Consider the following 26,423-nt stretch of genomic DNA (forward strand, 5'->3'; position numbering starts at 1 on the left):
GCACCAGCCAAATGAATCTGATACTCTAGACTTACGCAGTAAGTTACTAGTTCAAATCCTGGGCTTATCTGCAGTGATGCTAGATGATAGTGAGTTTTTATTATTATTTAAGATGATTATTATAGTGCCCAAAATTATGATCAGGTCCTCATTGTGCTAGTTGCTATATAAATCTACACAGATCCACTCCCTGATCCAAAGAGCTGAGCAATGGTCAGGCAAAAACGGAACAAGATGGAGTTAAGGTTGTTATTGTGCATCAACATTCAGGGCCCAAATACCCTGAAATGCAGTTCTGCTCTAAAAAGTGACCCTGTAAAAACTGCATCATGGGTTTGTCTCCCAGTGATGCCCGATCAAACTTCGTATACAAGCAAAAAAAGATGCTTTTTTTCTAATTGCAAACTCGGCCTGAGATCTGAGTGTCAAGCTGGGCTCTTGTCCTTTTTATGCATCATCACCAGTAACAATGGTTCTGCAGGCCAAATCCTAGCCACAGTGAAACCTGTGCAACCCCTTCCTCTTCAGATTCTGCTCTTCCTCCTGTGCCTTAGTGATGCTGTTATAATTATTGTATTACAGTGACATCCTGAGGCCTCAGTTGAGATCAGGACCCCACTGTGCTCGATGCTGCACAGGCACTAGAGACAGTGCCTGCCCCAAATAGCTTATAATCTAAGTGGAAAAAGGATGGGAAGGGAAATGGAGGTACAGCAAGGTAAAGCTACTTGCCAGGGGCCCAGGCAGAGTCAGGAATAGAACCAGAGCCAGCATTTTCCAGGGGTGGCACTCCAGTCCAACCTCCCATCCTTTTTTTTTTTTTTTTTTTTTGGTTGGGGCGCAAAAAGCCGGGAGCGGGCACTGAACCACGATGTTCTATGTGAACTGAGGCTTTCAAGCTGAGCTGGAACTGACACTGCAGTTCAGCATTCAGTCACTAGATAGCGCTCAAGGCAGCCTGGCAGGCTGAACCGCAGGTCAGGCTCCCCTGCCGCTGGAGAGCCCCAGCATCACCCCCGGGACCTGAGCCCGGGCTGCGAGGGGCGAGAGGGGCTCTGCTCCGGGGGATGATGCTCTGGCTCTGCGGCGCGAGAGGGGCTCTGCTCCGGGGGATGGTGCTCTGGCTCTGTGGCGCGAGAGGGGCTCTGCTCCGGGGGATGATGCTCTGGCTCTGCGGCGCGAGAGGGGCTCTGCTCCGGCGGATGATGCTCTGGCTCTGCGGCGGCGAGAGGGGCTCAGCTCCGGGTAATGATGCTCTGGCTCAGCTCCGGGGGATGATGCTCTGGCTCTGCTCCTGGGGATGATGCTCTGGCTCTGCAGCGGCGAGAGGGGCTCTGCTCCGGGGCATGATGCTCTGGCTCAGCTCCGGGGGATGATGCTCTGGCTCTGCTCCTGGGGATGATGCTCTGGCTCTGCAGCGGCGAGAGGGGCTCTGCTCCGGGGCATGATGCTCTGGCTCAGCTCCGGGGGATGATGCTCTGGCTCTGCTCCTGGGGATGATGCTCTGGCTCTGCGGTGACGAGAGGGGCTCTGCTCCGGCGGATGATGCTCTGGCTCTGCGGGGGGCGAGAGGGGCTCAGCACCGGGGGATGATGCTCTGGCTCAGCTCCGGGGGATGGTGCTCTGGCTCAGCTCCGGGGGATGATGCTCTGGCTCTGCAGCGGCGAGAGGGGCTCTGCTCCGGGTAATGATGCTCTGGCTCTGCTCCTGGGGATGATGCTCTGGCTCTGCAGCGGTGAGAGGGGCTCTGCTCCGGGGCATGATGCTCTGGCTCAGCTCCGGGGGATGATGCTCTGGCTCTGCGGGGGGCGAGAGGGGCTCAGCACCGGGGGATGATGCTCTGGCTCTGCGGTGACGAGAGGGGCTCTGCTCCTGGGGATGATGCTCTGGCTCTGCGGTGACGAGAGGGGCTCTGCTCCGGCGGATGATGCTCTGGCTCTGCAGCGGCGAGAAGGGCTCTGCTCTGGGTAATGATGCTCTGGCTCTGCTCCAGGGAATGATGCTCTGGCTCTGCAGCGGCGAGAGGGGCTCTGCTCCGGGGCATGATGCTCTGGCTCTCCAGTGGCAGGGCAGCCTGAACAGCAGGCCAGCCTGTGTGTGAGGAGCTGGGGAGGGAGGGAGGGAAGTGGGGCCCGGGATGCTGGGAGAGGCGAGGGGTCCTGCTGCCGCTGCCGCTCCGAGTCTCCCCAGGGCAGTGCGGCGTTTCGCCGCCCTAGTGGGCTGTGCAGGGCGCCGCCGGGCTGGGTAGGTGGCACGGATCCCGGCTCGCGCGCTGACGGGGCAAGTGGCTGGGCAGCCCGATTTGCCAGGGAGCTGCCGCTGCCCCCTCCTGCCCCCGGACCCAGCCCGCCACACACCTCCCCCGCCTCAGTCCCGCGCTGCCTGCGCTGGGTGTGGAGAGGCAGGGCTCGTCTCTGAGCGGGGCAGCGGGGGATACTGCCCCTCCAGGGGACCCCTAGGGCTTGAGCATTTGGGGTGGGGGGGTCAGTGTCTGTCCTGTCGGCTCTGCCTGCACGGGGCTGGGGAAGCAGCTGTCAGCATCTGCCTCTCTCAGCCCTTGCACCTCCCCATCCTGCTCGCAGCCTCTCCACTTGTACCTCCCCTCATCGCTCCTTCGCCGCACCCTTTCCCCTTGTACTCTCCCTTCACCCACACCTCTCCCCGTGCACCCTCTCCCAGCCCCCTCCTCCCGCACCTCCCCTTCTCCTGCACCTCTTCTCCCGCAAGCCTCCTGATACGCCGTCTCCTCCTCCGCCCTCCTCGGTGAGTACATCACACCCTGCTTCTGTGCCAGTGTAGAGCCCCAAGCACCCCCACTGCTCCTCTGCCTGAACCCTCTTCACTAGATCCCCATCCCTTTCCAGGTACAAGGTTTGAGAGTTAGTTCCTATGCCTTCCATGTGCATTTGGAGCACTAAAGATGGGGGATGGGGGGGGTGAGATTTATACTAAAGTGAAATAAAAATAGGAGAAACGGTTTTATCTCCACTGTAAGAGTAAACAGGGATTGCCGTGGTGAACAAGGAAGTCACGTTTGGGAGGTAGCCCAGGGCTGGGGCGGCAGGAGCTGAGGGAGGGCACTGGTGAGCGGGGGAAAGCCCAGGGCTGGGGTGGGAGGCAGCCAAATATTTTTTGCTTGGGGCAGCAAAAAACCTAGAGCCGACCCTGTCTAAGAGAACCTACATCTCCTGAGTCCCAGTCTGGTGTCTTATCCACTAAATAACACTGCTTCTTGATAACCTGGCCATCGATGCCTTGAAAGCTTGGCTCCGGCTCATATTCTGGTTGCCACTTTCTGACTGAGCAACCGCCTCACAAAAAACTAATCCAGTCTCCCTTCTGCAGAAGAGAAGAGTGAGGGGGGATTTGATAGCAGCCTTCAGCTACTTTAGGGCGTTCCAAAGACGATGGAGCTCGGCTGTTCTCAGTGGTACCTGATGACAGAACAAGGAGCAAGGGTCTCAAGCTGCAGTGGGGGAGGTCAAGGTTGGCTATTCGGAAACACTATTTCACTAGGAGGGTGGTGAAGCACTGGAATGGATTCCCTAGGGAGGAGGTGGAATCTCCTTCCTTAGAGGTTTTTAAGGTCAGGCTTGACAAAGCCCTGGCTGGGATGATTGAGTTGGGGTTGTGTCATAAACAGATAGCTAAGGGTTAATGTCTCTTTCACTTGAAGCACCTGACCAGAGGACCAATCAGGAAACCGGATTTTTTCAACTTTGGGTGGAGGGAATTTAGTGTCTGAGTCTTTGTTGTCTGTCTGCCTGCTTTCTCTGAGCTTTGGAGAAGTAGTTTCTACTTTCTAGTCTTCTGTTTCTAAGTGTAAGGACAAAGAGATCAGATAGTAAGTTATATGGTTTCTTTTCTTTGGTATTTGCATGAATATAAGTGCTGGAGTGCTTTGATTTGTATTCTTTTTGAATAAGGCTGTTTATTCAATATTCTTTTAAGTAATTGACCCTGTATTGTATCATCTTAATACAGAGAGACCATTTGTATGTATTTTTCTTTCTTTTTTATATAAAGCTTTCTTTTAAGACCTGTTGGAGTTTTTCTTTACTTCAGGGAAATTGAGTCTGTACTCACCAGGGAATTGGTGGGAGGAAGAAATCAGGGGAGATCTGTGTGTTGGATTTGCTAGCCTGATTTTGCATTCCCTCTGGGGGAATAGGAAAGTACTTTTTGTTTCCAGGATTGGGAACAGAGAGGGAGAGTCACTCTGTTTGGATTCACAGGGCTTGTGTCTGTGTATCTCTCCAGGAGCACCTGGAGGGGGGAAGGGAAAAAGGATTATTTCCCTCTGTTTTGAGACTCAAGGGATTTGGGTCTTGGGGTCCCCAGGGAAGGTTTTTCAGGGGGACCAGAGTGCCCCAAAACACTCTAATTTTTTGGGTGGTGGCAGCAGGTACCAGGTCCAAGCTGGTAACTAAGCTTGGAGGTTTTCATGCTAACCCCCATATTTTGGACGCTAAGGTCCAAATCTGGGACTAAGGTTATGACAGGTTGGTCCTGCTCTGAGCAGGGGGTTGGACTAGATACCTCCTGAGGTCTCTTCCAACCCTAATCTTCTATGATTCTATGATCAGTTCCTCTCTGTTAGGACAAGATCAAATATAGATTTCTCCCATGTTGGCTACAACACTTTTTGAGTCAGGAAATTGTCATCTATAATATTTAGACATTCCAAGGGTGTTTTAGTACTGGCACCATGAGACTGCCAGCATCTGTCACTCAGATTGAAGACCCCCCTATTTACACAGCTTTTTCCTGCATATATTATAGATAGGCATATAAAGAGGCAGTCATCCTGTGCCCAAGTGTGATTTGATGGTCAGAAGCAGGGACCAACAAATACCCCATCTCATAGAATATCAGGGTTGGAAGGGACCTCAGGAGGTCACCTAGTCTGCCCCTAGGCAGATTTTTCCCCCAGATCCCTAAGTGGCCCCCTCAAGGCTGGGCTTAGCAGGCCAATGCTCAAACCACTGAGCTATCCCTTCCCCCATATCCTTTATGTGTTAAGACATTGATCCATAGGCATTCAAGATCATTTTCTTCTGCGTTATCGGTGACTTGGAAACAGATAATGCCATTTTTTACACAGTTTGCCACTTCCTATGCCCTTTTGCCCACTTGATCTTTCCTAAATAGGTTATAACCATTCATGTTAACACTCCAGAATCATCCCACCGGGTTTCAGTAACGGTCATAAAAGACCAGTTCCAATCCTTCGTGTTTGCTACCCAGGATCTTAGCATTAGTGTATAGGCAATTCAAGACTTTCTTGAGTGCTGAGCTCCACTAATGCCCTATTCATCATGGAACACAATGCAAATTCCTGAATTCAGAGGAGTTAATGGATTGGGATCTAGTTACCTCAAAACCTCATCCTTCTTGGCCATCCTAGACTACTACGCTCCACAGAGGTAATGACAAGGTCCCGTGCAAGAGGATGTGGGTATGGTCCGATTTGGAGGGTTGGGCCGGTCTTTTGAGGGCACATCTGGTCCCAATCCTAGTCTCTGCCTGCAGGGAAGGCTGAGCAAGACTAGTAGGAATGATGATGCTCTAAATAAAATGTATTAAAGCTTTTCATATTTTTTTTATTTTAAAATGTTTTACATCCGCCCCAATTTCATACAAAAATGTAAATCAAGCCCTGGTAGTTCCTATAAGAAATGTGAAGGGTGAGAGAGTGTGATGGTTCCCTTTTGGTGGGAGCAGCACATAGCTGGTGTTTTGACCAGCTTTGGCTTTTGTTAGCTGGTTTTACTCACTGTATTTTATTCTGTATTTTTTCTTTTACCGCATATTTGATGTACATGTCTGTGTGTTCTTTTTGCCCTAGGGCTACCATTGCTGGTACTCCAGTCACAGCCACCTCCATCTGCAACTTAACCTTGTAAATTTTATAAATAAAACCTGTGCAGCTGTGTGCTGTGTCAAAGACAACTTCTGTGTCAATCTCTTGTCTTTTACAATTGTTTCCCACAGAGGCCCACAAATACATTTGGTGCCCGGCTCAGAAAAGGTTAATCCAGTCCTACCCACTATGCAAACTCAGTTATCTCTAAAAAGATACAGCAGCTCTCAGAGCCTCATAAATGAGTCAAACTCAATCTTTTTCGCTCCTTGGCCGTCAAGGTATTTTTTCCACATGCCTGATGCCTGCCTCTAGTTTATACTTAGCAAACCATCACATGAGTTTTGTTGCCAACCTCATGAAGGATGGAGTGCGACACATTCATTATTTTCCTTGCTGTCAGGCGTGGAGTGGGGGACACGGTGCTGTCCTCAGGTTTATTACAATGCTCCGAATCCTTGAAATAGAGGGGTTGGGTTATCATTATGTTCACAAGTCATTAGGCAGCTAATTCAGTACAGGCTGTCAGACGTAACTGTTGTGCAATTGTTTATTAAAAACAACGTCTAGGCATGCTGAGGTAAAACTTGTACTGTACTGACTTTGTTTCCCTCTCCTCCATCCTGTCTGTTTATTGACGTCATGGACTCTAGTCCTGCAATGAACTCAGGGATCTGCCAATATGGGATGTCCTTGCAGGATAGAGACCCTAGATTGTGCAAGGGGCAGGAAGCATGCTTGTATGGCACCCAGCTGGGCCCCAAAGCTGGTGGATGACCAGAGATCTGTGGAAGGCCAAGGTTATCGATGTCCAAGGCCCATCCTGTGGCACATCTCTGGCCTCAGCAGGGTCCTTTGCTCTCTGGCTGTGGCTGCCCCTGGGGCCCCTGCAGGGAAGACCAGCCAAAATGACAATACAGCCTGGGGAGAATTTCCAAACTCCCCACCCCACCCCTCTGTGGCCCTTAGGGGTGGCAAAGGGATGAAAACAACCCTTTCCCTGCCCCAGTTTGTGTGAGGGTCGCCCCTCTCGGTGGTACAAAAATCCCGGATATCCAGGATGATCCTGAGCCCGTAAAACAGTATACTGAGCACCCTGACAAACATCCCAGCACAGCTACCTCAGAAAAGGGAAAACCTGGACAGGTGGCAATACTAATTCAAGCCCTGCTGACCCCATGTCAATTTGCAGTCCATGATAAGTATAAATTCTCAGGAGCAGCCTACCCGAACAGCTCTACCTGGAGTCCTGGGCAGCCAGCCAAGTGGTCGCCAGCAACACTCCAGCTTTCTAATCGCAGAGTTCTTTCCCAAACCGAAAAGACTTTTGCTTCCCTTTCCAGACTCATCACAGTCTTTTGCTCACCTCCTGACATCAAAACACTGTCCAGACACAAACGAACTTGGCCTCAGTTACAGGCTTCCCCGTGAGGTAGTTAAGTACCATCATCCTCATTTAACTGAGGAAATTAAATGGCTTGTCCAAGGTTACCTAGGGAATCGGGTGCAGGGAACCGAACGCTGCTCTCTTGAACTCCAGACCAGTGATTTAAATGGCAGACTTCCTACTGTCCTTATAGATCAGTGCCCTTCATAACCATACCTGGCCCTTACCAGGACTGTGTTCTGCCTTTTCCTTTGCAGCTCAGGATGACTTTTGGAAGTGAAACACAAATGGCGGGCACAATGGGTAAAATTCTGGGCCCAATGATAACGAGGTGTGTTTTGTCATTGATTTCAATGAAGTCAGAATTTCACCCAATGAGTCTTAGAAATCTATACGTGGAGGAAGTAGAGAGGCGAGCACAATAGGATGTAAAGTCATCTGCTTACAAAAAAACTACATGGGGATATAAATTCCTTTTTCTTTTCGTTATTCCCCTCTTCAGTTTCATTTGTGGCTGAAACTTCAAATAATTGCTGTACTGCCCTTGACCTCGAGTGCCTGAAGCAATGCTGTTTATGGTTCTCTTCCTACTAAAACTGAGGTTTATTTTGGAGCTGGTTGGGACCTGGGTTGCTGTTCCACTTGAAATTCCAACATTTCAGAAAAAAAAATTGTTCTGAAGCAGAACAAAAAGCTAAAATTTATCAATTTCCTGAAAAACGAAAATTCTGGGAAAAAAAGATTCAGTACCATCAAAAAATTTCATTTTTACTTTATCATTTTGATTAATTTCATTTAGTCTTGTATAGTGCACTAAAATATTAAATACTATATCTATTATATATTCTATTTGCTATAAGTATGATATTAAAAGTAATATTTTACTATAATATAAAAGCTGAAATCAAATTAAATGTTTCAACACTGTCTAATGAAACATTTAAACCTTTCCTTTCCTTTCACAAAGTTCATCAAAGTTGACATATATACCTGCAAATCATTTCAATGAAACTGCGTTTTTTGTTGGAAACTGATCCCTTGAAACATTTGCATTCAAGTGTAGCTATTGTGTGTGCTTGTATTTTATTTCTCTTGTCAACAGCAAAGGGTCAAGCTTGGATGAATTAATACATCTTTTCCACCTCTATTTTTTATGATTCATTAGCCTGCACATAATTATTTGGGTAAAAGTTGTGCTCCTTGGCATGCCTGACACTTAGAGGCGTGGAAACCTTGCAATTACAGTTGTTTGACAAATTTCTCATTCTGTAATGTTAGAACTTGAAAAAGATCATCCTGCTTCTGCTAGAAAGAAGAGCTCTGTGTCACTCAAAAGCTTGTCTCGCTCACCACCAGAAGTTGGTTCAATGAAAGATATTACCTCACCCACCTAGTCTCTCTAATGACCACTAGATGGCAGGAGATTCTAGGGCCTGATTCATGGGTTGCCCTTTGCACCTTATGAAGTCATTTGCTAAAGTGCAAAGTGAGTGTAAAATGCTACCATTGTTATTTGGCACCGTTTGAGACCCAGTTTACACAGGGAGGAATGATTGCACACTGTGCAGCCCAATGGCGAATAAAGCCCCTCGTGATGGCCTGTCTCAGGGAGGGTGTGTCTACACTTGCAGAGTTTTTGCACTGTCAGTTTCACTGGTGATAGGGAACCAGTGAAAGAAAAGCACTGATTTGTGTACTCACTTAATTCCTCAGGTGTCGGAGAGTGTTTAGATTTGCAGCACTTCCGTTGCCAATGAGAGCAGCGCACTGAGGGCAGCTATCCCAAAGTGCAGCTCTCTCCATTTTGACAATGGGTCTTGTGGGAAGTGTGGGGGGGGGAGTGTTCGCGAGGCATCCTGAGTCCCTGCACAGCCTCCTCTCCCCAAACACTGATCAGCTCCAGCAGCTCAGCATTGCTCCAAGCAGGGGATCCTTTGCTCTGTAAACAGGAAGGGGAGTTTCAAAGTTCCCAGAGAGCTTTACAGGGGGAGGGGTGGACGTCAGTTTACCTGGCAGCAGAGCAGCTGGCCAGCATGGACACCATAGGCACTGTGGGATATCCTCCAGAGGCTAAAAGCTGTGTAAACAGGAAGAGCGTGTCTTAACTTGCACATCACCACAAAAACATCTCGTGGAGGTGGTTTTCTTTTTGCAGTGAAACTCAGAAGTTTCACCGCAAAAAGTCATTGGCAAGTGTAGACAGTCCCATGGTTTTTGCACAAAAAAGAGACTTTTTTCCACTTTAAATGGCAAATGTAGACATGCCTGGATTCTTGTAACTATGTTAAGATTTGCAACTTTTCACCTCATTTTCTATCTCAGAAGCTAAGTAGGGTGGAGGCTGCTTAGGGCTTGGATGGCAGACCTTGTTTCCTTACTGATCTCTGGTGAGAGTTTATAGCTAAAGCTCACAGCTGATCATCTGTGCTGAAGCCCTTAGCTGTGATCCAGCCACTGATTAGGGGGCCCTAGAAATACCCAGGTTAACTTCAGGTCTCATTTAGCATGTTTCTAGCCCTTTGTTTTGTTGCAAAGAAAGCCTTGCAAATGGAAAACATCTCCAGGCTCTCCATAACTTTGGTAAAGCAAAACAGAGCAAAAGCGCCGGTCCTTTCTAGGCGGCATCTGTGGCAAATATCAAACCACAATTGTTTTGGCTGTGGTCCTGTCCTGTAAAGATAGTGTGTATATATATATACACACACACATACAGAAAAGTGTTTTTTCCCCCCAAATAATTCAACAGCTGCTGAAGGGATTTTGTCCAAACTTTGCAAAAAAAAGTGACCTTCCAGCAGGCAGCCAGCCAGCATGGAAAATTTTGGCAAATTATGAGCATGTGCAAACAGTGTATTGGAACAGAAACTCTTGTGATCTTGTTTAAGTACCAGCAACGACTGTTAAACCATGTGGCCACCAATGAAATGCAGCCACTTCTGCGGTAGAAGACAGGAACCAACCAGTTCAAAGTACTCTCCAAAGAGGAGAAATTCTGGCTAAAGATTTTCTTCCTCTCTTATGAAAAGTGTGCTAAAATCTCTAATGTTCATACAGAGCAGACCTGACCTGCTTTTTAAGGTCTCATCCAAACTACTGCCACTTAGTAAAGTGCATAGGACTGCGTAGTGGGGCAGATTGGCTGCCCGGAAGGAGAAGGATCCCTCATTGAACCCTGGTGAGCAGAGCCACGCCACACTCAACCTTTCGGCTGGAAGTCAGTGGGCGGGACCGGAAGTATAAAAGGCAGGCCGGAGAACTCATTTGGGAGGCAGCCACCGGAGGAGCTAGATGTCTCCTGTGAACTCCCGAGCAGGGAAGCTGCTGCAGACCCCGAGGGAGACGAGGACTGGTCAGGGCCACTTACAGACCTGAGCACGGAGGAGCTGCAAGCGCTGACAGAGGCCTTCTTCCCCAACGACCAGGATGACCCTCTCCAGATCCAGGTACCCCTGGAGGGAGCGCTGGGAAGTGGCACAAGGGGAGCGTCAGGAAAATAACCCTAGAGGGAGAAGGTGACAGCAGGAGCATGAGTCTCACGTCCCTAGTGTTGTTCGGGAATTAGGTGGAGATGGTGATGACTCTGACTGATCAGGAGGCCATTCAGGATCAGGATGAATAAGTGTCTTGGTGAGTCCTGGAGCATCATGAGATGGTGGGGGTGGCTGCCTTGAAGGTGAAGTTCACTCTTTCCAGTCCACTCTTTTAAAAGAGAACTGGATAAATTCATGGAGGTTAAGTCCATTAATGGCTATTAGCCAGGATGGGTAAGGAATGGTGTCCCTAGCCTCTGTTTGTCAGAGGGTGGACGTGGATGGCAGGAGAGAGATCACTTGATTATTACCTGTTAGGTTCACTTCCTCTGGGGCACCAGGCATTGGGCACTGTCGGTAGACAGGATACTGGGCTAGATGGACCTTTGGTGAGACCCCATCTGGAATACTGTGTGCAGTTCTGGTGTCCCGTGTTCAAGAAGGATGAATTCAAACTGGAACAGGTTCAGAGACGGGCTACAAGGATGATCCGAGGAATGGAAAAACTGCCTTATGAAAGGAGACTCAAAGAGCTTGGCTTGTTTAGCCTGGCCAAAAGAAGGCTGAGGGGGGATATGCTCGCTCTATATAAATATATCAAGGGGGTTAACGTTAGGGAGGGAGAGGAATTATTTAAGTTTAGTACTAATGTAGACACGAGGACGAATGGGTATAAACTGGATATTAGGAAGTTTAGACTTGAAATTAGACGAAGGTTTCTGACCATTAGGGGAGTGAAGTTCTGGAATAGCCTTCCGAGGGAAGTAGTGGGGGCAAAAGACTTTCCTGGCTTTAAGACAAAGCTTGATAAGTATATGGAGGGGATGTTATGATAGGATCGTTAATTTGGGCAATTGATCTTGAATTACCACCAGACAGGTCTGCTCAATGGTCTGCGGGGAGATGTTGGATGCGATGGGTACTGAGTTGCTGCAGAGAATTCCTTCTTGGGTGCTAGCTGGGGACTCTTGCCCACATGCTCAGGGTTTAGCTGATCGCCATATTTGGGGTCGGGAAGGAATTTTCCTCCAGGGCGGATTGGCAGGTGCCCTGGAGGTTTTTCGCCTTCCCCTGCAGCGTGGGGCACGGGTCGCTTGCTGGTGGTTTCTCTGCAGCTTGAGGTCTTCAAACCATTTTTGAGGATTTCAATAACTCGGTCCTGGGATAGGGGTTGTTATAAAATTGGATGGGTGGGGTTCTGTGGCCTGCCTTGTGCAGGAGGTCAGACTAGATGATCAGATTGGTCCCTTCTGACCTATGAGTCTATGAGTCTGACCCAGTATGGCCACTCTTATGTTCTTATGTTCACCCATCCCCCTCCTCTCGTGTAGTGACTCCGCCCCCCAACTTATAACTCAAAATGATCCAATTTGTACCAGTCTTTACTGACTTTCCTAAACAATTTTACATAATCGGTAGAGCCGCACTTGTGTTACCTTGAACAACGTAAAGAACAGGCCTCTGCTCAACCAGTATCATCATCTAAATGGGGAAACTGAGGCACAAAGAGGTTAAATTACTTGCCCAAGGTCACACTGGGAATCTGGGGCAGAGCCAGGAACTGAACCCAGATTTTCCAAGCCCCACACCAGTGCTTTAACTACAACATTATCCTTACTCCTCCCATCTGAGCCTCCACCCTGGAAGACCCTCTGCCTTATACCATTGTTTCCAAGGAGTCAGGAAAGCCAGGGTGAATTAGAATTTCCAGGCAACTATCTTCATTAAGCTGGAATGAAGGTTGAAAGTGCATCTCAGTAACTTAAGGGTTAAAAACATGGTTACAATTTTGTAGTTATTTTAAAAGACCCAAATATTAGAAACTCCGGAACTTCATTTATATTAAATGTAACAGAAATCTAAGCAAGCCATTCAGACAGTTTCAAGCTGGACAGTCTTGTTTCTGTAAGGTTTGTCCCTCTCTAGTACTGATATAAAATCTCATGTCCTTTTTGTCCAGTATCATTATGGATGCACAGAAGAAGCTGTTTGCAAAGTGTCCTGTTCTGTCCCCACCAGCATGACCTCAGAGACACCACGTTTGCGAGGTCACATCAGTATCACTCTGTAAAATGGCATCCTCCATGTGACATGACCTTGCACGCACCGTGTGTGAAGTCACGCCAATGGAGGTGGGGTGGCGCACCCTGCAAAATGGTGTCCTCCGTGCAGCATGACCTTGCATGCTCTGTGCATGGGAGGTCACAGCAGCAGGGACAGAGTCACACCAGTGGGGATGGGCCCATGCAACCAAGGGCCTGTATTCTGGGGGTGCCTCAGTGGCCAACTTCCAGAAACCCCAAAGTCTGAAATGACAGCAGTGCACAAACTGCCTGACACCAGCCTCCATTTATCCCTTCTTTGTTCCTTTCCTATCCAGGGCCCGATCCTGAAGACTCTGACCCATTCGAGGAAGGATCAGGCCCGTTACATTGTAAGATGCAAGGGTAATTGGATCAAAGGGTGTCATGGGGTTAGCTGCTCTTTAAGGGGAGCCAGGGCCCAGTCTGCCCCTGACTGCGTTATGAAGGCCCCGGAGCCAGGGGTAAGTTGCTGCCCCAAGTGGCTGATTAATAAAGGTTAGCCATGCGCAGTTAGAGGGCAGCTCCAATGGGAGATGGGAGGATCCTGTGGAGCAGAGGGCAGCTCACAGGAGAAACCTGAGCTAGATAGCTGAGCAGGGCTCTCTGGGGAACCCATTGGGACAGCGAGCCTCTCAGAGGAGCTCAGGAGACGGGCACTTCATGACAGAGGTCTGCAGTCTGAGGCACCCAAAGGGACCTGCTCTCAGCCAGTGGTAACTCAGACACTGGCTGGAAGCCCAACCTCACCTGGATCACCTGCTTTCCCTGGAGAAGGATCACAGCGGACAGTCTTCCCCGACCCCCTGGCTCCAGAGGAGGATGTTACTCCAGGAGGGGCAAGAGGCACAACCCCAGGGCAGAGAGTGGCGCCAAGGGAACCCCGGGGGAAGAGCCTGGGTAGAGGGGAACATGGGACTCAGCTGGGGGACATGGGCTAAGATGAATTCATCACCTGCCGGGATGTTGGGGTGAAAGTTTTGTTGAAGTTCTACCTGGGCTTTCCTGTTAATAAATGACACCCTCCACTAGGGGGTGCCCTTTAGCATTTTACAGGCTGTTTGGACTTGCCACTACCCTGGGTGAGGGGAAAACAAAGGGCTGGCCTGCAACACCACACCTGCCCGCATGGGGGCGCTCTGGAATGACAACAAAGGGGTAAAGGAGTTTGCTCATTAAGGTTGTTTTTGAATACAGCCTCAGGGTTTTCCATCACCAGTCACTGAGGATAGAAGGCAGGAATTGGAGAGATGCTAATATCTAACGTACAGACAGACCCTGCAGTGGTTTTGCTCCCATAGTGTTTGCTCCAGTCCCATCGACACATTTGTGGTAGACCAGACTCACGCTTCATCCTGTCCAGCCTCCATCATACGGACTGAATCTGAAAGAGCTTTTGGGGAATAAAACGATACAAGGCAGCATCTGGTCTGTGGGACAAGTCACATCTACCACAGCTGGGAAGAGCAAGGGAATAATCAACTCAAGTGTTCGTTCCTCAGAGCCCGTAGTGGAGGGCGGATGGGGGAAGGCATGGGAGGTAAAGGTCTGTGTTAGGATGAAAAGTGACAAGTGAGACGGCACTGATGAGACGCACAGAGCAGTTGTCCCAAGTAGCAGTTGTGCTGCACCCATGAGTTGAGATCTTTTTGCTAACAGGCACCTCACACATCCTGCTTTTCCAGCGAGCAAAGAGACACACAATACATCTGGGCTCAGGCAAGAACAGGAGGGTGTTTATTCAGGTGTGATGCTCACATGCCTCACACTGCATTCGTTTTACATAAGAAAAGTCAGCCAAGAAGCAGAATTAAAAAAAATGTAAAAAAACAGAATCCAACCGGGGGTGAATATATCTGAGGTTTGGTTTTGGATCATGCCTTCCCAGCAGTCAGTCTGGCACTGATCCCTAGCATGACGTGGATGGGAAATGTCTTTGTGGTAGCAAGAGGCAGGGGTGTTTAAGTATTCCGCTTTGGAGGTGGTTTGGGATAAACATTTCCTGGTGAGCCCTGACCTTTTTTTTAAATCAGCCCCATCAACTGGGACTCCAGGTATAAAAGCAGACGCCCTGCCAACATTATCCACCATTTCCTGATGGGTTAAGAGTGCAAGTGGGGCTGCACAGTTCAGTTGAGTTTCCCAGGCCTCCTGTGCACAAAACCATGGGAGAAGCAATCCAGATCTGCTAGGAGGCACAGAGGGGCACCCAGTGACAGCAGCGGGATTTCCTTGTGAACGGCAATAGAGCAGGTATTGTCTAATGGGATCTTAGAGAGACTTTGGAAGAAAGGGCACCATCGGTAACCCCAGTATAGCTTTGCACAGGGGGGGGTTGGTGTCTTGTTGGAGAAGCCTGAGCAGGTTCTTCAGGGCATCAAGTTCTTTGTCCTGGCCCAATCACAGTCCAGCCCTGATATAGACGAAGCTGGCCAAGATCGCCATGGCCAGCACGGAGTAGCTGACTTTCACACTGGTGGCCCCGCTGATGTTGCACAAGAAAGAACTGCAGCAGGAAATAGAGGCAGCTAGTATCCCAATGTTTATCCCAACACTGGGACAAACTGAAGAACACCCCTTGGAGATGCTCTGCCCGGAACGTCCACCTGAACCAGAAAAAGAAGTAAGAGAAAGAGATTCAAGATTAAAATGTTTCCCAGAGTTCGGACAGGAGCTCCTTAGTTCTGCAAAGGAGATAATTGCACTGATGTAGCTAAGCAATCCTGAGGTGAGGAGGCCATTTCTCAGCAGTGAATGGCCTCAGAGCCTTAGCTCTGCCAGTCAGTGCCCAGCGATTTAAGTCACTACTGCTATTATATACCCTGAAAACAGCACTAGTCTCTTCCCAGCAGTTACAGACCCGTATGTAACCATCTGGGAACATCCCCTTCAGATTCCTGGCCAGGATTTGGGAACAGCCAAAGAACCCTGAGAATCCATTCCAGATTGTCACACTCTGCCCACTGCATGCTGGGACAGGGCCTTGGGAGTTCAGTGAGAGCTGCGGGGATGCAGCACAGAGGTGACTAGTCCTGTCTCCTGCTCTCGAGCCTCAGAGCTTTAAAGAGCTGGTAGTAGTTACTGCACAGCACAGCTCATTAAGCAGCAGGCACCAATATACTAAAAAAGGCTTCAACCCGGCCTCCTTCTGTGCATGCACAACCAACCAGGCCCTGGGATTGGAGCGTGCAAATTCTCTCACTTGCACATGCCAATAGTGGAACCTTGCACCAGCACATGAGATCAGGGCCGTCCTTACCCATACGCAAAGTACACAGCTGTGTAGGGCACCAGGACATTTGGGGCACTACTTCTGTTAACTGAAGCACATCGCAAGTAATATCAGTGCACCTACCCATGAACCGGCTAATTACAGTCCGCTCAAAATGCAGAGGTTGGCAATGGCATTTACACTTGCAGTATAATTGCTGCTGGGTGCAATCGGGCACATGCAGGAGACGTCCTTTCCCCTGCGGTCCAGGGACAAAGGCAGCCATCTTTCCCCCCCAACAAACCAGAGGGAAAGGGCAAAGGCTTGATGCCACAAGAATGCAGCAGAGCAGAGGAGGCTGCTTCCCTGAGGAGAAGCAGAGGATCCACTGAGCCCTTTCTAGGTGGGAACTCAGTCCCAGCCCTCGCTCACCTCAGCAGTAGCAGCACCCTCTGCTGGGGAGCGGCTGCTGGACTGAGCTATAAAGAGCCTCATTTCACGACTTCAGCCAATGCTGGCGGGGTAGATATGCAGCCCCCCCAGGAAGCCTGATATTGCCTGCAGTGTCCTGCTCTAAGTCACTCACTCAGCTGCAAACCTCACTAATGAGCATGGGGGCTCCGGTTCCCACTCCCTTAGTGCGTCCCAGCAAAGTTCTCCTGCCATTCGGTTTCAAGGAGAGATTCCCCTATTGCACATCAGCAATGTCCCACCCTTCCAGCAGATAGAGGAAAGAAAACCCACTGATCTGGAACAGGAGCAGCACATCGTCTGGGAAAGCGCTAGGTAAAGACAACAGACAGCTCATGCCCAAACTCACCAATTCCTGCACCAAGGTACGTGGTCACACAGTAGTTTGCATCACTGGGACATGTAGCTGGTGCCAGACAACCCCAGTTGGAGGACGCTTCACTACAGGTGAAGCAGACCAGTGAGTGAGCTGCAAAAGGAAAACACACCCCATGTTAGAGGCTTGCCAGAGTATGTTATTTGTTCCTGGTCTACAGTCCCTGTCCCTGTCTCCTGCTGCTAATGAGCATCAAAATGAATCATATCCTGTTGTTCTCAGCTGCTACTTCAGGCCAAACTCTCATTGAACCCAGGGTAGTTTCTCCTCTGCATCTATTAAGGATTCAGGATTAGACCCAAACCCAGAGGGGGGAATTTTTAAAGGCAGAAATGGTAGCTGGGCCTCTGAAAAGTTCCCCCAGCGCCCTCTGTGATACCCATTTGTAAATACTTTCTCAGCACATTCCTTTCCAAAGCCATAATGTTACACATAAGATAAGGAAAAATCAGCATGGACTTCTCAAGAACAAATCATGCCAAACTCACCTAATTTCCTTCTTTGACAAGGTTACCAGCCAAGTGGATGGGGCAAAGCAGTAGGCGTAATATATCTTGATTTTGACACAGACTTACATGACATTCTCATAATGAAAGTAAAGAAAGGTGCTCTAAGGCGGGTGCACAACTAGTGCACAACTGTTATCAATGGTTCACTGTCAAACCGGGAAGGCAAATTTTGTAGGGTACCACACAGGCCAGTACTGGGTCCGGTATTATCCAATATTCATTAATGATTTGGGTAATGGAGTGGAGAGTATGCTTATTGCATTTGCAGATGACGCCAAGCTGGGAGGGGTTGCAAGCACATTGGAGGGCAGAATTAGAATTCGAAACGACCTTGACAAATTCGAGAATTGGTCTGGCATCCACAAAGTGAAATTCAATGAGCTTAATTGCAGTGTACTACAGTGCTGAAGGAAAAATCAAACGCACAGAAACACAATGGGGAACAACTGGCTAGGTGGAAGCACTGCTGAAAAGGAGTTGGGGGTTATAGTGGATCACAAATTGAATATGAGTCAACACTGTGATTCAGTTCCAAAAAAGGCTGACATCATTCTGGGGTGGATTAGCAGGAGTTTTGTATATAAGACAGAGGAGGTAATTGTTCTGTTGTACTTGGCACTGGTGTGGCCTCAGATGGAGTACTGTGTTCAATTCTGGGCACCAAACGACGTGGACAAATTAGAGAGAGTCCAGAGGAGTGCAGCAAAAATGATAAAAGGCTTAGAAAACCTGCACTTTTGACAAACTAGGCATGTTTAGGCTTGAGAAAAGAAGACTGAGGGGGAGGGATCGAAGTCTTCAAACACGTTAAGATCTGCTATAAAGAGGACAGTGATGAATTGTTCTTCATATCCGCTGAAGGTAGGACAGGAAGTAATGGGCTTAATCTACAGCAAGGGAGATTTAGGTTAGATTTTAGGAAAAACTTTCTAACTACAAGGATAGTTAAGCTCTGGACCAGGCTTCCATGGGAGGTTGTGGAATCCCAGTCATTGGAGGTTTTTAAGAACAAGTTGGACAAACACCTGTCAGGGATGGTCTAGGTTTACTTGGTCCTGCCTCTGTGCAGGGCCTGGACTTGATGACCACTTGAGGTCTCATCCAGCCCAACATTTCTATGATTCTATGACACTGGCTAAGAGAGTGAGCATGCCTCCTACTGCGGGTTGGTCCAAGCAATTTCAACAACCTCCTTCTTATAGTTACAAGTGTTGTCCTTTAGTTTGAGTGATACAGGCCTACAGTTTGGGGCTCAAGACCCTAGGTTCAGTCCCCTCTGATCACCATGTCTGTGTTACGTACTGTTATATACAGAAGATGTGCCATCCCAGATCAGACCATATATTCAAGTTGTTCAGCATCCTGCCTTCTGCAGAGATCATCACCTGATGCTTCCTAGGAAGGCATAAAAATCCATAGTGCACCTGGGCTAATATGCATGGGGGAAAGAACTCCTTTCTGGCTAGAGCTGGTCCAATATTTTATAAGGACTAATTTGCAAAGAGACAGGTGCCAATGGATGGTGGGCGGCCATCGAGATATGAGCTCACACTGGCTCTGACAAACAAAGTGGGAATGACATGATGTGTTATTTATTGATGGGCATCACATGGAAGACCAGAGAATTCATTCTGACTTGCCAAAGAAGCTTGGTTATTATTATTACAATGCCATAAACATGCTAGATGCTTTACAGAAACAAACAGAGAAGCAGGGTGCATTTCCTTAAGAGTTTATAGTGCAAATTGGACAGGAAGTGATGTGTGAGGGTGACAAAGAGAAGGAGGGAATGGGTTAAAGAAGAACAAGGTCTGAAGCATTAAGTTCATCCCAGGGCTTGATTTTGCCACCTTTATGTAACAATCCCTCCACCTCCATGGGTCACCAGCAGAGTTTGAAGCCAGGCCTTTCACCAGCACAACACAGACCTTGACCACTGGCAGGAAAGGAATAACTCCAACTAGAAGCAGTAGTGGGCTGTTATCCTCTGCGGCCTAGACACTAGAAGAGGATGCAACACAGATTTTACAAGCACATGCTCCACTTATACTGGGGAGTGCCTTACTCACACAGCTCCAGTGGGGCCAGGCGGGGAGTCAAGTGCTCTTTCAACTGCTCATTGTTTTTTAAAGTTGACAGCTAACCTAGCAAAGGTGGGGAGCAGAGAACCTCTTCTCCAGCTCTCTCAGCACAACCACCTAGCAGTGGGCAGGGCACACTCTGATCTTGGTCTTGGTTACAACATCCACTAACACCCTACAGTTCCAATAAGAGCAGGGGCACCATTAGGCCACTGGCCCCACAGCACGCATGTCACAGGTGGTGAAAACTGGGCTCTCCCCCACCAATCACCCTGATCTAGCCCATTGGGTCCCAAACTTTAACAACCTGTGAACCCCTTTCACTAAAATGTCAAGTCTCGCTAACCTCCTCCTAACAATGAATATTTGCAGGGATTTTCTCCTTTACCTGAGTATAAATTATAAAAGCAGTGATCTTGGATATATAAATTGCGTTTTTATGATATGCTTATTACACACTATTTATTATTAATTATTATTTATCATTACAGTATTTTTATTACATTATGAAAACGACAACACTCTTCCAAAATCTCACTTTCGTAGCTTGTATCACTTTGAATTAGCCAGTTATAAGACAAGGCTCCTGTGTTTCATCAAGGAGTGTCAGATGTGAAACAGCAGGAAGATATTTAAGAAGCCAACTCAAAGAGTTCCTCCTACACAAGCATTCAGGTCTTGAGCAGTCCAGGCAAACAATGCACGTTACAACAAAGCTTAAACTTGTTCTTCATCATAATTTTAAAACAATACTAGCTGCCTATTTAACTTTAAAAACAGCAAAAAATATCTGCCTCCCTTTCCATTTCTTATAAGGAGTCTTGAAGTTGAAATCTCCTCAGTGTGACAGACATGCTTGCTTTGATCTGCCTAGCTTTTGGAAGTCCAGGGGCTCCAGGCTGCTGGCCCCGTGCTGCCCGGGGTCCCTAGGAACAGCTCTGTCTGCCATTAGGGAAATTTCCCCTCCCTCTCCGAGAATTCCCTGTAGCATTTTGCAAACCCCAGTTTGGGAACTACTGATCTAGCCCTACCCCCAAGTGACTCCAGGACCCTCCAGGAAGCCAGCACCTTCTCTTCTGGTTCTCCTCCATCTGATGAAAAGACGGGCAAGATTTTGAAATGCTCCTCAGTAAAGTGAGCAAAGACAGGAAAGCTGGGCTCTGATTAGTGGCTGAACACAGGCGCGGGTGCTTCTTGATGGTTCCGTCATTTTTTTAATACAGACATTGTGATTATTAGCTTATTGGCCCAGCTGCACTCGAACGGCTATGTGCACTTTGGGGGTCACTGTTTATTATTACTGAGCACCCAGAGTGTAAGATCTTCGTGCTGTGTTTATACAGCACCTAACGTAACGCAGTCTGGTTCAGGACTAGGGCTCCTAGGAGTCCAGGGTCAAAGCAGATCAACAGATGCTTTATTAAGAGAGACTAATTGAACTACATGAGTGGGAGATCTGGAGAATGCAGCTAGAACAAGCCGAGACCAGTTTTCAAACAGCTACACCCCCATCACTTCCTAGCAAAAATATATAGTTACAAGCATTGCATCATCAGCTCAAAATGTCACTGCCTGATCCTGAAGAAAGGGGCTGGTTTTGTAGCAAGTCGGCAGAGCAGCTATCTGGCAGGATTACAGAGCCACAGATCTGATTCAGATCCCACAGAAGCCAGAGGAAAGCCTCCCATTGACACAGCCTCAGACAGCACAGTCCTCCGAGGAGCCCAGGAATCAGTGGATTAATTTGATGGTTCAATTCTGAGTCAGTACAAATGGCATCGCAGAGATTCCACATTGATGGTCCCTCAGTGACTCTAAGGCAGATGATCTCAGGGCTTGTCTACATCACAAAGTTGCAGCGCTGGTGAGGGGGTTACAGCGCTGCAACTTAGGAGGTGTACACATCTGCAGGGCATCACCAGCGCTGCAACTCCCTGTTTGCAGCGCTGGCCGTACTCCCATTTTGTCTCGGGTGTAGAGGATCCAGCGCTGGTGATCCAGCGCTGGTAATCAAGTGTAGACACTTACCAGCGCTTTTCTTGACCTCCGTGGAATAAGCAGGTATCCCAGCATACCTGAGGATACCTCTCTGGTAATCAAGCGGGTCTCCTTCCCCGCGGTTTGCAGGGGGGTTCGGGGAATGCGAGAGCAAACCGCGGGGAAGCAGGTCTCCTTCCCCGCGGTTTGCTCTCGCGTTCCCCGAACCCCCAAGCAAGCAGGTCTCCTTCCCCGCGGTGTGCTCTCGCGTTCCCCGAACCCCCGTGCAAGCAGGTCTCCTTCCCCGCGGTTTGCAGGGGGGTTCGGGGAACGCGAGAGCAAACCGCGGGGAAGGAGACCTGCTTGCACGGGGGTTCGGGGAACACTGGAGCAAACCGGGGAAGGAGACCTGCTTCCCCGCGGTTTGCTCTCGTGTTCCCCGAACCCCCCTTGAAGCCGCCCAACAGCGCTGCAGTGTGGCCAAATCTAACACCACTTGCAGCGCTGGTTGCTGTAAGTGTGGCCACTCTGCAGCGCTGGCCCTATACAGCTGTACTAATACAGCTGTAACAACCAGCGCTGCAAAATTGTAGATGTAGACATACCCTTAGCTCCATTTGCATTTTTCACCATCGGTGCCACAAGTTTAACCTGGATCACTCCTGTTTACTCATCACCACTAATCTAGCTCAGGTTCTTATACAGCCCCCCACTACCATAGCATCTGAGCACCTCAGAATCTTTAATGTATTTACCCTCTCAGAGACAAAACAAGGCTAAGTAACTTGCCCAAGGGCATGCAGGAAGTTTGTAGCAGAACAGGAATTTAAACCTAGGTCTCCCAAGTCCTACTCTAGGGCTTGATCAACCAGACCACCCTTCCTCTCACTAAAACACATTTTATGATCACACTTAAATTCTGAGGATGTGTGAGCTAGGATAAAATCCAGTTCCACTCCCTCTCCCAGAGCTACGCTGGCAAACATGGTTAAAGAGGAGTGAAAATGATTTTTTTTTCATAATTCCAAATACTCATGTTGAGTAGCTAGGTACAATTTACAACACGGTTGTGTTTCTGCCCATAGCAATTACTGATCTTAATGTTTCTGATATATTTATAGGTGCATTTTTTAAGTGTCCTTTGATTTGAAACTGTCCAATTGCTCTGTGGCTAATCTGTGTTCCTAGCACAGTAACCCTAACCCAGCCCCCATCCACTTGTGTGTTCACTCACTTATTACACCGTGTCTTACTTTAGACTGTAAACTGTCCAAGGCAGAGGCTGCTTTTTAATGTGTTTGTAAGCCAGCAAAACGGGCCTTGAATCATAACTGTGGCTTCTGCCTCAATCCTACAATAGGTACAATAAACAATGTCTGTACTAGATTCACAGATTCATAAGATCATTGTCAACATCCAGGCTGACCTCCTATAAAATACAGGCCAGAGAACTGCCCCCAAAATAATTCCTAGAGCAGAGCTTTTAGAAAATCACTCAATTTTGGTTTAAAATTTTCCAGCGATGGAGACTCCACGATAACCCTTGGTAAATTATTCCAATGGTTAATGATCCTCACTGTTACAAATTAATGTTTTATTTCCAGTCTGAATTTGTCCAGCTTCAACTTCCAGCCATTGGATATAGTTATTGCTTTCTCTGCTAGACTGAAGAGCCCATTATTAAGTATTTGTTCTCTGCATAGGCACTTACAGACTGTGATCAAATCACTCCTTAATCTTCTCTTTGTTATGCTAAATAAATAGAGCTCCTTGAGTCTACTGCTATAAGAAGGGGCGGCTCCAGGCAACAGCACGCCAAGCGCGTGCTTGGGGCAGCAAGCCACGGGGGGGCTCTGCCGGTCGCCATGAGGGCAGCAGGCAGGTTGCCTTCGGCGCCATGCCTGCGGAGGGTCCGCTGGTCCTGCGGCTTCTAATCCTAAACATTCTCGTGGCTCTTCCCTGAATCTTTTCCAATTTACCAACATCCTTCTTGAATTGTGGACATCAGAACTGGACACAGGATTCCAGCAGCGGTGGCACCAGTGCCAAATATAGAGGTAAAATAACCTCTGTACTCCTACTCAAAATTCCGTTATACATCCAAGAATCCATTAGCCCTTTTGGCCACGGTGTCACACTGGGAGCTCATGTTCAGCAGATTATCTACCACGGTCCCCCAAAGTTTTTTCAGAGTCACAGCTTCCCAGGGTAGAGTCCCCCCTCCTGTAAATATGGCCAATGTTCTTTGTCCCTAGTTGTATACCTTTACATTTAGCCGTATTAAAACGCATATTGTTTGCTTGTGCCCAGCTTACCAAGCGATCCAGATTACTCTCTGTTAGTGACCTGAGCTCTTCATTATTCACCACTCCCCTAGTTTTCTGTCACCTGTAAATTTATCAGTAATGATGTTGTTTTCTTCCAAGTCATTGATAAATATATTAAATAGCGTAGGGCCAAGAACTGATCCCTGTATGACCACACTGGAGATTCACCCACTCGTTGATGATTCCCCATTTACAATTACATTGTGACACCTAGCAGATAGCCAGCTTTTAGGCCAGGTCTACACTACCACTTATGTCGGCAAAATTTATGCTGCTCAGGGGTGTGAAAAAGCACACCCCATAGCGACATAATTTATACAAACCTAACTGCTAGTGTGGACAGAGCTATGTCACTCACCCGCCAACACAGCTACAACCACTCACTGGGGGCGGTTTAATCCTGTCAAGGGCAGAGCTCTATCCAGTCGGCATACAGCAGCCACACAAAGATCTTACAGAGGTGCAGCTGCATCGGTACAGCTCTGCCGCTGTAAGTGCACTAGGGCAGATGTGGCCGTAGTCAATGTGTGCCAGGCTAATGTTCTATCATTACAGTTTTACATCAAAATGTCACACGGCACCAAGTCAAACACCAGTACTAACAAGTACACTAAAGAGGAAAAACAGAAACAGCGGGCTCATGAAAAATGTCTAAAAATAGAAAATGTAATGAAGAGGGAGGAATTATTTAAGGAGTCAGTAACAGAAACTACAAAATAAAGAACCTAAGCAATGCAAGAGCAAAAACCAATTGCCACCAAGCAGATAATGGGACAATTTGCCAGGGGAAGAAGCTTTTGGTGCTCAGCTACTAGAGATGCTGAAGAACTCGAGAGATACAACACAGCCCTTAGGAAATGCCTTAGATAAGACCTGTGGAATCTGACCTTGCAAAGAGCACAGCTCAGCCAAGGCTCTCAAACCCCGACCCAATGCCCAATGCACTCAGTGGAAAGACTCCCGCTGACATCACTGGGCTTTGCATCAAACCGTTACTGCCCACACCAGCTCTGTCTGTGTTCTCTGCGCAGCCACTGCTCTCCTTCAACAGCCTAGTACTTGGCACTTAAACTCCATGTTATTTCTTCAAGGCAGGTTAGTGAGTAGCCAGCTAAAGCACAGAAAGTTCCTCAGGAGAAGTTCCTTGCATGGCAAAAGGAATATTCTTGTCCTTCTGGGGACAAAGTTACCTGCAATAACCCCATTTGCCTGGCAAAGGGTGTCTACTGTCCAGGCACAGGGGCCAGCAGATTTCTCTCACACCCTGGGCTAGATTTGATCACATACAGACTGGGACTGGGAAAATAACACACTCTGTGTCCATTTGGTTGATATCACAATGGGCTTAGACACTGCGGTGTGGGATCCAGAGTGGGTATCTAAGATCATCTTAAGAGCAGCAAGAAATCAGCTAGTTGTTTCTTGCTATGGACCCCATGGCATTGGAAGTGTCCTTGATTTCTGAGCCAGAAACCCAGGTGGCTGGAGCTGATCAGTTTCCTTGGGCTCAGGCTGTAGTTTATCCTGACACCTGGTGCAGGTTTTGGGGTGACATGTTAATGTGAGTAAACAGTAAGAGAGGGGTTAATACATTTGTATAGACAATCAAAAAACAACCGCATCTGGGAGACTATAAATGGGGAAATCTTTGAACAAGTGAACATTCATTGGTTAATAAGCGAGCCTGTTCTTCCTAGGTTTAGTGGCAAATAAACAAACACATAAAAGCCTGTTCCACAAATACCTTTTATCCCTGGGAGTCTCATCCAAGTATCAAACTGCCCTAGACCTCCTTATCTTTTAAAACCAGATGAGCTCAGGAAGAGCTGGAGGAGTAAAATTATCCTCCATTAAGAATCAACAAGTGGCTCCTCCAACTGGAACCTACTGCTCTGACCCCCCCTCCCCCAATATTACAGGAATTCCACTGCAGCATTGTAAGAACGCAGGGCCTGAGTCTGATCTCATTTGTGCCGATGTTCCACTGCGCCGGCTTAACTGAATTCAGTGCACTTGTTCCTGATTTACTCCACTGTATCTGGGATCATGATCAGACCCTTGAAGCTGATTACAGTAGAAGAACTTGCAAAAGTTATAGTTGCAAGAAAGCAATGCTGAGAAGCACCGATCGCCCTGCGTGAAAGAGCCTGGCTCCGAGGATAACCGTATAAAAGATTTCTTTAAGAGATGACTAGACAGGTCTCTAGGGCTAGTTGCCCCCACCCCCCCAGGCCTCTCAAGACATGCTGCTGTTGGAAGGAGCTCGGATCCACAGAGCTGTGCTCCCCCTTGCATCCAGAGCTAGGGTGGTGACCAGACAGCAAATGTGAAAAATCGGGACAGGAGGTGGGGAGGTCTTAGGAGCCTCTATAAGAAAAAGACCCCAAAAATCGGGACTGTCCCTATAAAATGGAGACATCTGATCACGCTATCCAGAGCACTGCATCCCCCTAAACATCATGAAACGGAGATAACTTGCTGTGCTGTGCCTGCACTGAGCTATTTTTATTACATCCACACAAGCTAGTGCTGGAAAGCCAGCCAAGGCACCAGCCATTGCTTCGCACTCCCAAGCAGCTGGCTGCAAAGGGAGGTTTGCAGAAGTGCCAG

At 48.3% G+C, this 26,423-nt stretch overlaps 1 protein-coding gene across 9 annotated transcripts in view; it reads right to left on the reverse strand.

Annotated features, from left to right (window-relative positions):
- Positions 1–26,423, reverse strand: part of LOC127045386 (lymphocyte antigen 6E-like) — an 810,322-nt gene that overhangs the window by 716,185 nt on the left and 67,714 nt on the right. For 3 of the 9 annotated variants that reach the window (XM_050941470.1, XM_050941469.1, XM_050941472.1), the window contains exons 3-4: positions 16,893–16,990; positions 14,577–15,467 (exon numbers count right to left, since the gene is read on the reverse strand). The exons of 2 other annotated variants lie outside the window; for them this stretch is intronic. In XM_050941470.1, coding sequence (XP_050797427.1) covers positions 15,262–15,467; positions 16,893–16,990 — 304 coding nt within the window. In that variant the 3' untranslated portion in view covers positions 14,577–15,261. Of the gene's footprint in view, positions 1–14,576; positions 15,468–16,892; positions 17,013–26,423 lie in introns of those variants that run through there. 4 more of the 9 variants (XM_050941471.1, XM_050941467.1, XR_007772662.1 and 1 more) reach the window with 3 other exon arrangements.

This window comes from Gopherus flavomarginatus, chromosome 2 (assembly GCF_025201925.1).
Source record: "Gopherus flavomarginatus isolate rGopFla2 chromosome 2, rGopFla2.mat.asm, whole genome shotgun sequence".
Classification (NCBI taxonomy): domain Eukaryota; kingdom Metazoa; phylum Chordata; order Testudines; family Testudinidae; genus Gopherus; species Gopherus flavomarginatus.